Source organism: Triticum dicoccoides, chromosome 5A (genome assembly GCF_002162155.2).
Source record: "Triticum dicoccoides isolate Atlit2015 ecotype Zavitan chromosome 5A, WEW_v2.0, whole genome shotgun sequence".
Taxonomy (NCBI): Eukaryota; Viridiplantae; Streptophyta; class Magnoliopsida; order Poales; family Poaceae; genus Triticum; species Triticum dicoccoides.
This window is the reverse complement of record NC_041388.1, coordinates 620,849,757-620,863,291: the sequence shown is the minus strand read 5'-3', so window position 1 is coordinate 620,863,291 and position 13,535 is coordinate 620,849,757. Positions and strand designations below refer to the sequence as shown.

Below are 13,535 nucleotides of genomic sequence, written 5' to 3'. Positions count from 1 at the left end.
TGCCTTGGAGATGTCCTAATAACTCAACGAAATTTAAAGAGGTTGTTAGATCTATTGTGGGAAGGGTCGACGATGCTCGACAACCTTTCCACTAGGGTCTAAAAACCCTGATAGGCACTTGGTGAACACTTAGTCACTCAACTATGTATGTTACCAATATCGAAATCAATCTAAAGACTTGGATGCACTTTCATGAACATTTGAGCCCTTGACTTTACACAAACAAATTAGGGCACTAAATTTTGGGCAGTATGAGTAGTATGCTAGGGTTGAGCGTCAGATAGGCGCCTAGCGCTCGGTGAAGCCCCAAAACCCTCCTCCCCCCTCTGGCGCGAGAGGCCGCCCTCAATCCCCCCCTCACTGCCAAGTTCCCGCCAGTCTCCTCCATTCCCCTCCCCACCTCTCCCAAATCCAATCTCCAAATCCTCATCTCCCTCCCCATCTCTCTCATCGGCGGCGAGGCGGCCCAAAGGGGGGAAGAGGGGCGAAGATGCTGTGGGTGGACAAGCACCGGCCGAAAACCCTAGACAAGGTCATCGTCCATGAGCAGGTCGCGCAGAACCTCAAGAAATTCGTAAGAACCCGCGACCCGCCCCTCCTAAAATCACTCTCCTAGGGTCTCCCCCGCCTCCTTGTGTGCTGATCTGTTCTGTCGGTGTCCGTTTGGTTCAGGTGGCGGAGCAGGACTGCCCGCACCTGCTCTTCTATGGCCCGCCGGGGTCCGGCAAGAAAACCCTAATCATGGCGCTCATCAAGCAGATGTTCGGCGCCGGTGTGGAGAAGGTAGTTCCTTCTCTTCAGGATAAATCTTTGAAGATCTAGATTTTTTTACCTTTTTTTTTTGCCCGTGGCCGGGGTGTTTATTTTTCTGCTGACATTTTCGTGCATTTTGATGGCCCCGTTGCAGGTGAAGATGGAGAATAAGACTTGGAAGATCGATGTGAGTCGTGGCCCTTCTTTCAGCCCATCTCTGTCTTTCCTTGTTATTGTCACTATTATTGCAATGTTGCGATGTGTCATTGAAGAATTGACAGAAAGTAGTATGCAAATAAAAAGTTATGCGGTTGTCACTACATGTGTCATGCATACAGGGAGTCTTTTTTTTTCAGTTTGTGCTATTGGTGAACATAGCACTGATCCACCATGATATGAAACAAAGCATTTGCCATTTCTCTGTATGTCGATAGCTTATTAGTGTTCTGTGGCATTACCTAAGTTGTCAATTTGGGATAGCTATGAATATGTCTGAGAGTTTGATGTGCAATTTCCTTTGTACAGACCGGGACGAGGACATTTGATCTAGAGCTGGCGATGTTGTCAAGTTCCCACCATGTGGAAATGAACCCCAGCGATGCTGGCTTTCAGGACAGGTATGTTGTTCAGGAGGTTATCAAAGAGATGGCCAAGAGTAGGCCGATTGATGCCAAGGGCAAGAGAGCATTTAAAGGTTGGTACTTCTTCTGATTTTGTTCTTATAACTCTCTAGTTCCAAATATTGTTGTCTTACAAAGAAGTTGCCACTAGCTTTTCTTCCCCTGGCACCATTGTCTATTGCACCCTGTAATGATGAAACATCTCTATATAGCATGAAGTTGTCTTATACAATGCTAGATGATTTACTCGTTACTACCTCCGTTGCTTAATATAAGACGTTTTTGCAGTTCAAATTGAACTGCAAAAATGTCTTATATTAAGGGACGGAGGTAGTACTTTTCAGTGGATGATTTCAACAAGTGCATAAACAGATGATGCTATGCAAAGTGACCATGCCACTTGCTTAGGCTGTATGCTTGCTTTATTTAAAAACAAATTCCTCATTCAACATAAACTTAAACATACTTTGTATATTTGCAGTGCTTGTCCTAAATGAAGTTGACAAGCTGTCACGAGAAGCACAACATTCCCTCCGTAGGACAATGGAGAAATACAGTGCATCGTGTAGACTCATATTATGCTGTAATAGCTCCTCAAAGGTGACAGAAGCTGTAAGGTCCCGTTGCTTGAATGTGCGAGTGAATGCACCTACCGAAGATCAGGTTAGTAATGGATATTTGATGCCATTTTTACTGCAACTAGTGTCAGTTGTGGATCTTTGGCTTGATTTCATGGTCGGTGCTACTATGTCTAATAGGGTGTTCAAAACTTGCATGGGTTCCTTTGCTTCTGAGCTTGGTAATTAGTTCAGTTATGGTAAATTGAGCTTTATTCATTTTCATAAGTGTTGTGAATTGAATCTGTAAAGTCGGGACTTTACCAGGGTTGTTTGAACTGCTCTATGTAAGGTTTGAATCTATGCTTTTATCAGTTTATTTGTACCATGTTCACAGCAAGGAAATGGTAGTGAAATTTTTAACTGTGCTCCAACCTCATTATTCTATGTATAGTTGAAGAAGTTATGCATACTGCACCCCTAAACCTTGCCCATTTGCAGATTGTACAAGTACTGGAATTCATTGGGAAGAAAGAGAATCTGCAACTTCCATTTGGATTTGCTGCTCGGATAGCAGCTCAATCAAACCGCAACTTGAGGCGAGCAATATTATTTTTTGAGACATGCAAAGTCCAGCAGTAAGCCCGACTGCTACCTTTAATTGTTACTGCAGTTCTGTTAATGTTGGTTGTGCTGTGTCCCTAGTTTTATATTTGTATCATGTATCTCACTGTTTACGCCCTTTAGTTTTTACATTTATCTGGTTTTCCCTTAAGTTTTTTTCTTCTGTTTCTATATTGCAGATATCCATTTTCAGCAAATCAAGTGGCGCCTCCTCTTGACTGGGAGCAGTATGTGTCTGAAATAGCAACTGAAATCTTGAGTGAACAAAGCCCTAAAAGGTCTGTCGTGTTTCATTTCCAACTTCTATTGAGCTGCAGTCCCTAATGTTTGCCTTTTCCTTTCATTTCCTGTTTACATGTTTTCATTTTTCATTTTTAGTCACCACATATTTGTTTTCCTTTTTTCTGTAAAGATACTATTACATTATTGTTCTCCCTCGAGCCCTCTTTTCATGCATCATAATGGCTCCCGGCCATCAGTGGATACCCATTGTAGAATTATTAGGAAGATCTTCAGAATTGAAGAGATTTCGTAACCTACATGCGGCCAGCAGCCAGCATTGATGTCATGAGATGTCTTGTACTTTACTTATTTAATCTAATAGGCATGGTAATGGATCTGCATCTGCTTGGAATGTTATATTTTCGTCTTGTGTCACACCATATGGAAGCGACATCTGCTATTTTTGGTGGTTCACCATCTGTTACGCACTTTTGTTCTTCACAATATCTGTTTACTAATTTTCCTTACATAGTGAGTCATCTAAGACATTTTCTGGTTTCGCTTTGATTTGACTTTGAATAGTAAAATTAATATTTCAGGCTATATTCTGTACGCCAGAAATTCTATGAGTTACTTGTGAATTGTATCCCACCTGAAAGCATCTTGAAGGTGACACAATGCTTCTATTGCTGCTTTACCTTCATTTTTCGATGACCTTTAATGTGGGTGCAAGTTAAACTTGTTTTTGACAATTGCAGAAGTTGTTAACCGAGTTAATGAAGAAGTTAGACTCTGATTTAAAGCATGAAGTTTGTCACTGGGCTGCACACTATGTGAGTAATTGTTATGCTAACATTTTTTCCCAGCTCCCAGCCAATTTAGTTTCATATGTTCTTTGTAACGTAGGAGTACAGTAGACTTTTCATGTTCTATCTCCACTAATTTCACATAGTACTAGCTCTACCTCTTAGTTCTATGGCCTTAATTTTGTATTTTCCTCCTTATTGATGCTTATTTTCATTCTTGTGATAAATCTGCTTGTTAAGCTCTGGTGTCATGTCTTTGGCAGGAACACAAGATGCGACTTGGGTCAAAGGCCATTTTTCATCTGGAAGGTACATCTTGTGCACCTTTTAGAAACTGGTGTGTTGTGCATAATGTTGTCAGGTTTCTTGTTGGTCTAGCGTGTGCATATTTGTATTGTACCAATAGTTTGACTTATCTGATTATTATCGGCATAAATGGACCTAGCTATGTCGTCTCACAATACGATTTGATGGCACCACGTAATAAGTAAAAACCATAGATTTGGTTGCACTATTAAAAATATAGGTCTTGTTTCAAAGAGAGACAAGTTAATAGAAACTTTCCCTCAAAATGTAGTGGAATACAATCCTACAAATTGAACCAACAACATATGAAAAACTCCTTACAATCCTCCACAGTTCTTAAGGAAATCCTTTGGATCAGAGATGCCCTTAATCTGGCATATATATACCTCATGATCTGTGTACATTGTATTTCAATATTTTGGGTGGCTACCATTGTGGCGGCACTAGCCTAGTTGGTACTCAAAAACTGATCCCTGACTCGTCTGCACCCATGTTTTGCTACTGTTTCTGCAGCTTTCGTGGCCAAGTTCATGAGCATTTACAAGGAGTTCCTTTGTGCCGCATTTGGTTGAGCAAAACCAGAGCATACGGATGTTTGCCGCTGCAAGAAGATGCTCCTAGTTCGCAGTCTCTGTCGTCGCAATCGCTTTGGTCTGATGTGTGGGCGCTTACATTTTGTATGTTACTCAGTCAGTGTAGTTTGTACTGAATTCATGTGAGCAAGTACTTATTTACTTTGAATCATTTGCTACTGAAAGGTGGAGTCGCCCACCTATGATCGTCTTGATTTTGTTCTGCCTTGTGCTTGGACGTCAAACGAATTTCAGCATCTCATCCTATAAATGCCAACAGGGTGCTAAACGATATCACTACCTCCTTTCTGGTTATAGAAGGCTTACACGTACATATTATAAGTTACTCCCTCCGTTCCAAAATAATTGTCTTTCTAGCCATCTCAAATGGACTACAACATACGGATGTATGTAGACATGTTTTAGAGTGTAGATTCACTCATCTTGCTCCGTATGTAGTCACTTGTTGAAATCTCTAGAAAGACAATTATTTCGGAACGGAGGGAGTATATGAGTATATCATAAATATTATAGCATTAGAAATTTGAAATATTATAGTTCCTAATGGTATAACTGTTCTGATATGTGCTAGAGATACCTATAAATAAGAAACGGAATTGCTAAATCTCAGTTGACTGAGACTTAATCAAGTCTCAATTGATACTATATTCTTTTTTATATGTTCTATCATTTGACTAAGATTTGGAGCCATGCCCAATTAGAAAGGAGGGAGTAAATCGTAACAATGATTAAATACTTAAACAGCCAAGCGCTTTTTACCAACATCAATGTATTCCATTTACAGGTAATACTTGATGCATTTGTAAATGTAAATACAAGGGCCTGTCTATACACGTGTATTAATTCAAAATATTCTCAGAAGAGTTGTGCTAGTATGTGTTTTAGTTCATGTTGGCGTGCACAAATGTGTCAGATTTGTATAAAAAAGGAAGGGAGGATAATGATAAGCCTTTACGTTCAAAAATGTGATTCTTACAATGTTATCTTTTGCTTTTTCAGACTTAACTAGTCTACTTATTCTGAAATCACTATGGAATTCTAACACAGAAAAGTACTCCCTCCGTCCAAAGGAATTTTGGCAACACCATTCATCTGACCCAGAGTGTTTATTAGAAATTCTCCTAAGAAATACTGTATAATCTTTAGAAGAATACTATGAACATCATACAATCCAAATAGTAGTATTCTGCGAGACCGAGTTAGCGTGGCCAGTCTCAGTTGTTCACCTCATCACCTGACGTAGTGGCTCCGCTTGATAAAGGCAAGCTTATTAACAGTTAAGCGAAGCAAAGTTCTCTTTCAAAAAAAGAAGGTAAATTATCCAACAAAAAGGTTATGAACGAAGAAGGTAGTACAACAGAGCGGATGCTACTATTATTACAAGAAGATCTGTCACAAAATCAAATGACTGTTACGAATTTATACAGCAGCGACTGCTCGCTAACACATACAGGTCAGTGCTTGCTGGCGGCGGCGGCGTTAGACCCTGGGCCTCACCCTGCGCCCGCTGGTGTCGCCGCCATCCGAGATCTGGCCCCACACGCTCTGGCTCTTGCCCCCGCTGCTGCATTCCTCCTCGCACCCGGCTACTGTCCGGAGGATCTCTGACTGTAGCGCCGGGCAGTTGTCTTTGAGGTAATCGAATCCGTCGGTCCGGATTACAGCTGCAGATACATAAGGGCATCTGGAATGTTATACAGTTCAGGACGCTTGTTTGGGCACCACCAAGAAACAAACAGTAGAAACATATGCAAAGGCAGTCTACAAGTACTCCCTCCGGTCCTTTTTACTCTGCATATTAGAATTCTCTGAAGTCAAACTTCACAAAGTTTGACCGTATTTATATGAAAAAATATAAACATCTGCCATGCTAAAGTTATACAATATGAAACTTTAAGCCATGACACATCTATTGATATTGATTTCAAATTGTGAATGTTGGTACTTTTTTCTATAAAGTTGGTCAAACTTTACGAGGCTTGACTTCAGTCAAATCTTATATGCGAACTAAAAAGGACCGGAGGGAGTACCATAAAAAAGCAGTACACATTAAATTACTGACGTTATAGGATATCTCGGATGAAAATATTGTCAAATTGAGAGCATGACACACAAATGAAAATTAAAATGCTTTGAGCCAACTACTGTAGCTTGCTGTCTGATTGGCATAATGGGAGATTCAAAACGTTGCCGTCATCAGGCTAACATTGTGCCCTCAGCACAAAAAGATACATGTATCTGTATTACTAAGTGGTACATCTTCTGTTCTAACTATTGCTACAAACAAAGGCATCATATGGGCCACTGTTCCTTTCCATGAGTATGCATAAGGGTGTATACTTGTGGAAACAAATGGCAGCATGCTGTTTCATACACCACCTTTTGGACGCAAACTGGAAACTACCGACAGGAGTTCTCAAGCAGATATGAATATAAATGCAATTATCCGATAACTACATAGGACGAGCACATCGAATTGCATTGCTTGTTAAGCCTTATTACCTGAAAGGTTCTCAGCAGCAAATTTTAGGCAGACGGACTTGAGCTCTGTAGCATGATGCCGATCAGCCAGCGCTAGAGTAGTTGCCACAGATTTTACAGAAATCTGTTTGCACAAGTAAGATTCACATAACACTCTTAGCCTTGGCAACTCATATTTGTCTGCTGCAGCCAACAATTTCCCAGCTAAAGTATCAAAGATGGGACAATCTGAGCTTGATGCAGACAATTCGTCATCACCAACAAGATTGTCCCTGTACATGAAGTGAAGCACAGCCTACAACATAGAGTATTTGCATAAGATAATAAGATATAAACCAAGCTTGTTAAACTGCGAAATCCAAAGAATAAGATCAGCATAGAAGAAACATACCTGAAATACTTTTGGCTCCATGTCATCGATGACAATCTCTTTGATTTCGTTACTTGTGTTGACTTCACTGTTTTCTTCATCTGATTCAGGATCAAGAAATTCAGATCTAAAAAAAGAAGATCGGGCAGCCAACACTAACTTATGAGCATGAAACTTCTCTCCTGCTACACTAAAAATAACATCTGCACCCTCTTGAGAGTCCAAAAGCGTCCCAAAATGGTAGCCTATGTCAGAATCCGGAACCTCTAGAGAATGTGGCCTAGAGTATTCCATGGTTGATGTTACAACGCCCACAGTACAATTTATCTTCAAGCAATCGTCTTTAAGAAAGTCCGATGTCTCAAGAGCAGTACGTCGAAAAAACCTTTTATAACCCCTGAAAACAGAAATTAAGATTAAAAACCAATTTCAGAAAAAATATTTACATTTTTACTACTTGAAACCCTTCGCATTTTTAAAAAAATCATTAACATGACCAGTCGTGTTCACACAAATTTCTATAATCAATTTACCAGGTGTGTGTTCCCACAAACTTTTATAATCAATTTACCAGGTGTGCACAAAGTTGCTAATCTCGCACTCTTTTATACAGTAGGCCATATCTATATCTATACCTACAAGTTCTCTAGCTGCTCGCAGCTTAACCTAAAGTTACTAGAAATTTTCTGATTGATCTCATTCATTGGATCTAACACCTAAAATGACACTGTAGATCTACAAGTATGTTGATCAATTAAAATAATTATATGAAATGTTCAAACAGAGGCTGATGGAAGTATGTAAAGCAAACACATTAACCAGGTAAATATCTCTGCTGAAGGATGTGTTGAGAATATCATGACAAGAGGATATCCAAATAAAACAGTCCTCCCAGATAATGTGTTTGGCAAGGAATTTAGGGTGGTACTAGTTAATTAAACATGGTTAATTTGGGGTTGCAGTCCAATGGGTTGGACAAGTAGTTAACACTAATTCGTACACCAAATCCTAATCAGTGCACTCCCAAGGAGAAACAGGCCCACAGCACAACCAAAATAACTTCTAACCGTAGCCAATTAGTAATCGACTAGTTATTGGTGCAGTGTCAGAATCAGCACCTGGCTACCTACAAAATAAGGCGAGAACCATGCCAACAGACCTAAATCGGTAGAATCACATCAGATAGTTATGAGTTGTGATCGAGGCTCATCATACATTAGGCGTAGCTACTGACCAATTGCTTTAAAATGAAAGCCAAATCGCAAGGCAACGGGAGCAGGAGACCTCGTAAGGGCCGTGATCCCCGAGAGAAAGCGATTGCGGTGGGAAGGTAAGGCTGGATGAGCATACCACATGGATCCGCGGTACTTGAGGGTGTAGGGCCCGGCGTCGAGGGCGCGGTCGAAGTGGGAGTGCACCTTGTGCTTGCCCCGGCCGCTCTGGTCCTGGAGGGTGAGCTCGAAGAGGGCGCGGACGTCGGTGCCCTCGGAGGCGAGCGCGATGAAGACGGAGACGTAGGCGGAGTTGTCCTCGGGGTTCTTCCCGTCCGGGTAGAAGTAGATCGCCCACTGGTAGCCGCCCACGGCGAAGGTCTCGCTGGCGATGTGCTTGCCCACGCCCATGCCCTTGGCGAGGGAGTAGCCCTGGATCACGAACCGGTGCGACCCGTTCACCGTCTCCGTCACCGACCGCGAGCTCGTCGGCGAGGCCGCCGCGGCGTCCCGCGCGGGCGCCGTCGCCCCCGCCCCGCGCTCGATCACCACCGCCCCGCCCCCGCCCTCGTGCTGCGGGGACGCGTCGCCGCCGCCCCCGGCGTCGTCGTCGTCCATGCGGGAGGGTGGGAGGCTAGGGTTGGCGGGCGGAGGAGGGAGGGGATTGGGGATTTCGTGGCTTGGCGCTCAGCTGCTACAGCACGCGGGGGAAACGAGGGAGGGAGGAGGGTGCGGTGGGTGGAGCGAGCGAGAGAGAGAGAGGGTGAAACGAGGGAGGGAGGGAACCGCCGGGAAGGTAACAAATTAACCAACTGTTTCGGCCTGTGAGTGACGCATTCATGCTGTGGCGCCTGATTTTTTTTGTTGGAGAAGTATCTGGTGATACCACCATTTCATGCTCCCATTTTTAAAAATTCAAATTAAAATGTTCCAATGAATTTCGACTTTTTTTCTGTAGAAAACGGATTCTTTGAAAACATTGAATCTTTCCTTGCCCAGATCCAAGCTCGAATCGAACGGTTGCATGTAGCAAAACTCCCCCAGTGTATTGATTTGGTAGGATGAATTCAGTTGACGTCTCCAAACAGGCAAGCATGCTCGTCAATGTGAGAGATAATAACAAAACAGAGGGGAAGTCAAAGGCATATCAACAGGCACTCAGGCAGCGATTCTCCTCCGAACGTACTACAGCATAAATAAAGCGCATGATTTGCCGCTGCAAGGCGATACTACCGGAGAAGCAATCATTGCGCATCAACAAACAACGCTCCCTGTGCCAACTCACGCCACATTACTGTACTGTGCAACCGGAGTACCGGGCAATGATTTCAAACAATGGCTACAGCCTGGATGGGGCAGCGCCTCTGCCCCGGCCGTACGGGAAAAATTCAATGGCTGTGCCCCGTCCCTGTGCAAATCTCTGCATACACACGCGCCCCAGGAGTAAAAACTCGTATTTCACCTCCCGGTGAATGAACTTACAGCAATTTCGCTATCGCTTTGCTAAATTTGGGCGCAAAATTGACCTGCAACATGGCCTAGCTCCTACCGGCGAGCACCTACGTAGTGTCTCAGAACGAGCTCACAAGCCCCACGCCTAGGTCCTCCGCGAGCTCGTCCCACAGAGGGATGAGGATCAGCACGACGAGGAACACCGAAGCTATCAGGGCGCCCCTCCTCCAGGTGCCGACGTCGCTAACGTCGTCCAAGCATGGCTTCTCAGGTGTTCTCTGGGAATACACCACAAGGTAGACAGGCATAGGTTAATGTATGAAACAAATGGATCCTCCTGCTTGGTGCCTCCTAACCGTCCCATTTTCCTGTTTACCTGACATAGTAGCACGTATAGACCCCAGGGAAGAGATAGCGGCCCCCCAAGCTATAGAAGGGGGGAAAAAAAGAACATTAGAAGTGAACGATTTGATCGTTTGAGTCTTGGGTCAAAAGTTCCCAGAAATAAATAAAAAAAGTCCACCATTTTTCTTTAGTAATGATAGTATGAAAATAATTAAGGTCACCGGTGTTATGACATACAATTACACGTACAATACTGCATGTAGTTTAGTATTAATGGAAATGTATTTTCTCTTCTTTTTAGAGGTAAGAAACACAAACTGTACTGCAATGGAGACTCTGAAGCCAAAGCTGGGAAGGCTAAGTGCAAGTTGTTGGTCAGAGAAAGAAAGCAACATGGACTGACGTACCACTCCAAGTCCAAGCAACGAATAAGTCGTCAAGCCAAATCCAAATAAAGCATCCTTGCCGAAAGCACCCTGTTGAACACACCACAGAACTTCAGACTTGGTAAAGGAACCTCAGGATTTTGCTGCTAATCAATCATGTTATTTCAAAGCTACTAGCTCCATCCAAGAGCAAGATGGACTGAGGTAGTCCAAGGTTAAGCACCAAAACGTCCAGAGGTTCCAGATATTAATTACTGTAAGGTTAATGCAGATTGATGAAACAAGCTATGGAAATTTCAATAACTCGTGAACAAAAGCGTAAAAGGGGCAATGTAATGAGATGTTGAATGTATCACTTGTTACTGTGCAAATGAAGCCCCCATTGATGGATATATCTGTCAGTAAAGTTGTAAATGAATAATCAATGTTAGGTCTGAAGATTTTTCACAGACAGGAGACACTTGCTCTGTTCTGCAATGGAGATGTACAGGACCTGCCAGTGGTTGAACAGTGTACCAAGTTGTACTTCTTATTTTTCTAAACATTCAAAAACCCCAATCACTCAAAGATTCACAAAGTAGAGCTTAACACTGTTTCCACTTTTCAGATCACTGACAGCTACAGGCATCTCTAAATAAATGGATTTTGTTCCTGCATACACTAGTTTCTTGACCTCTTGATCATGATCTCTTTTTTTTTTGACGGGTGATCATGATCTTTTGTCAGTAGCTCATGGCTGCATGCTACTGTCCACCTCGGTAATACAAGTCACACAGATTGGACATGTCACAAGTGCAGATATTCACTACCACTAAAGATGGAAGACAACTTCTCATTTTATTAAGTTTAGTCATAGCATCCTAAGTCACGCTTAAACGACTCAGAAACTCTTATAAGAGAGGTGAATGATAAAAAGGTCCTGAAGACAGTATTAACTGTCAATGAAGGGAAACCGAGAGCCATTCTCAAAAAGAGTAGATACTGGCACATACTCCTGCCCACTAATTATGCTCTCCAAGGAAGAGCACTGGAAGGAGATTCATTTATTCATGAGAGTACTGGTCATGGGGTGTATAGGAGGAGCGGAGGGGAGAACTCTTTGAAATTGAAACATGGACTTCATATGTGGACAAAAAGAGATGGAATGACATATTTCTGGATGAAGGGAGTACATGCATACGGTCCAGCATGATTATTTGGTTGCATCCATAAGAAAAAATATGGAGTATTAATTTTTACCTGTAAACCTCTTCCACCGTCAAGACATCCAACAGGAAGCATATTGAAGGCAGTAGTTGTCAAACCACACCTGCAGAATTTGCAGGAACAGTAAGACAAACAAAACCTGTTTGGTTACAAGAGGTCGGGCAATTCATGAACGATACTTCACCAGCCAGCGATCACGAGAGGGTGGATAGAAACCGTAGCAGCATGCAAAGCACTGAAAATCAATTTAGGTTCATTAGAAAATAGAAACATAGAGTTTATATCGAAACTACAAAATGCAGAGTTGAGCAGTTGATAAAGTATACAAAGTTAATAACCTCTATCATGGATGATGGGTATACTAGTATATTCATCAGAAGTTGTATCACCAACCATAGTTTTTAAAGTGGTATAAGGGGAAGCTAGGTGCCTAACCCCTGTTTTAGTTATCAAGCGCTTAAGGCAAGGTGGTAAGGTGAGACACAGCTTGGCAACATAGGAACAGAGCAACCGGCACATGTATTAGAGAGAAAATGGAACGTGCTGACATGGGCTACTATCCATTGTTCCACACAGAACAGAACATCCCCATGGCATAAAGGCACATTATCAGTGCTGAAGTGACGCTGAAGCAACACCTACAAAACCATGGTACTAACACGATTCGTAAGCTGTAACAATTCTTAATGCTTAACTATCCACACTCATAGAAGATCCCATTACACGTAATAATTCATCAAATATAAGTTGGGAGTTAAGAAAACCATTGACATTCTACTTGAATTGATCAAGCGAAAAATCCTCCTAAACCAGAAGAGTTTCAGCTAAATCTGGTACACTTCTCAAAAACTGCAGCTATGAGTGAGAATCAGGAAAGTAGCACACACTTCCTGAGTGTTCTAAAATGGTAGCTATAACAGGATAACACAATGGACTGAAGGAAAAAGTGCAGCTATCACATCTGAAACTAGAACAGATAAAAACTTAAAGAATAGTCTAACGAAATTAAATACTACTCCCTCCAATCCATATAAGTGTTGCAGTTTTGAACTAAGGTTGAACTAAACTTAGTTCAAAGCTGTGACACTTACTTTGGATCAGAGGGAGTAGTTTAAATGTCAGAAAGTAAATGTCCAAAATTCCAGGTATCAGTCACCTGTAACCAAGTATTGCTCTGCTAATAAGTCCAAGCAACAAAGAACCCTGGAACAGATTGCTGGGTACTTGAACCAAATCAGTTGCCCCAGCAGGATTTGAGGAGAGCCACAAGCCTACAGAGAACATTGAAAAAGAAAGTGCAGCTCCAGCCAAAGGACCAGCCATTGATACGTCAAACATTGTCTTTCGATCTGGTAGAATGGATTTGAACTACAGAAGTGAATGATGAAAATAAGAAAAACTTCCACATGTGGTTGGAGATAAATATGCACAATCGTATGACTTTTGCAACATCGTTCACAAAATTAGACATGTCAAAATAATAATAACCAATAGGACAAAAAAGGTGTTTCCTTAAGATTTAGACTCTGGAATGTACCTCCCATGAATGATGACACCCGAAGTAGAAAAAAATATATAACTACTCAAGCAACTCCCAACAGAT

The 13,535-nt window shown here is 42.1% G+C and overlaps 3 protein-coding genes across 4 annotated transcripts in view; 1 reads left to right on the top strand and 2 right to left on the bottom strand.

Moving 5' to 3' along the window:
* Positions 1-282: 282 nt before the first annotated feature.
* LOC119303483 (replication factor C subunit 5) lies at positions 283-4,698 on the top strand. The gene is made up of 11 exons (XM_037580619.1): positions 283-574; positions 673-783; positions 908-940; positions 1,279-1,447; positions 1,855-2,036; positions 2,432-2,568; positions 2,734-2,832; positions 3,376-3,445; positions 3,535-3,609; positions 3,846-3,891; positions 4,402-4,698. Exons 1-11 carry the CDS (start codon positions 491-493, stop codon positions 4,458-4,460), a joined length of 1,065 nt encoding a protein of 354 aa, XP_037436516.1. The 5' UTR covers positions 283-490; the 3' UTR covers positions 4,461-4,698.
* A 1,060-nt stretch (positions 4,699-5,758) lies between these two features.
* LOC119303482 (BTB/POZ and MATH domain-containing protein 5-like) lies at positions 5,759-9,313 on the bottom strand. 2 transcript variants are annotated; one of them, XM_037580617.1, is made up of 4 exons: positions 8,683-9,310; positions 7,354-7,729; positions 6,984-7,257; positions 5,759-6,145 (listed from the first exon to the last, which is right to left on the bottom strand). In XM_037580617.1, exons 1-4 carry the CDS (start codon positions 9,159-9,161, stop codon positions 5,961-5,963), a joined length of 1,314 nt encoding a protein of 437 aa, XP_037436514.1. In that variant the 5' UTR covers positions 9,162-9,310; the 3' UTR covers positions 5,759-5,960. The 2 variants fall into 2 exon arrangements, with proteins under 2 accessions (XP_037436514.1, XP_037436515.1); XM_037580618.1 differs by having other exon boundaries at positions 6,012-6,165; positions 8,683-9,313.
* Positions 9,314-9,815: 502 nt separating this feature from the next.
* Positions 9,816-13,535, bottom strand: part of LOC119303481 (probable zinc metalloprotease EGY1, chloroplastic) — a 7,781-nt gene continuing 4,061 nt past the window's right edge. The window contains exons 5-10 of the mRNA XM_037580616.1: positions 13,089-13,300; positions 12,117-12,167; positions 11,966-12,035; positions 10,748-10,816; positions 10,372-10,422; positions 9,816-10,273 (exon numbers count right to left, since the gene is read on the bottom strand). Of these exons, the coding sequence (XP_037436513.1) occupies positions 10,115-10,273; positions 10,372-10,422; positions 10,748-10,816; positions 11,966-12,035; positions 12,117-12,167; positions 13,089-13,300 (612 nt within the window). The 3' untranslated portion in view covers positions 9,816-10,114. The remainder of the gene's footprint in view (positions 10,274-10,371; positions 10,423-10,747; positions 10,817-11,965; positions 12,036-12,116; positions 12,168-13,088; positions 13,301-13,535) is intronic.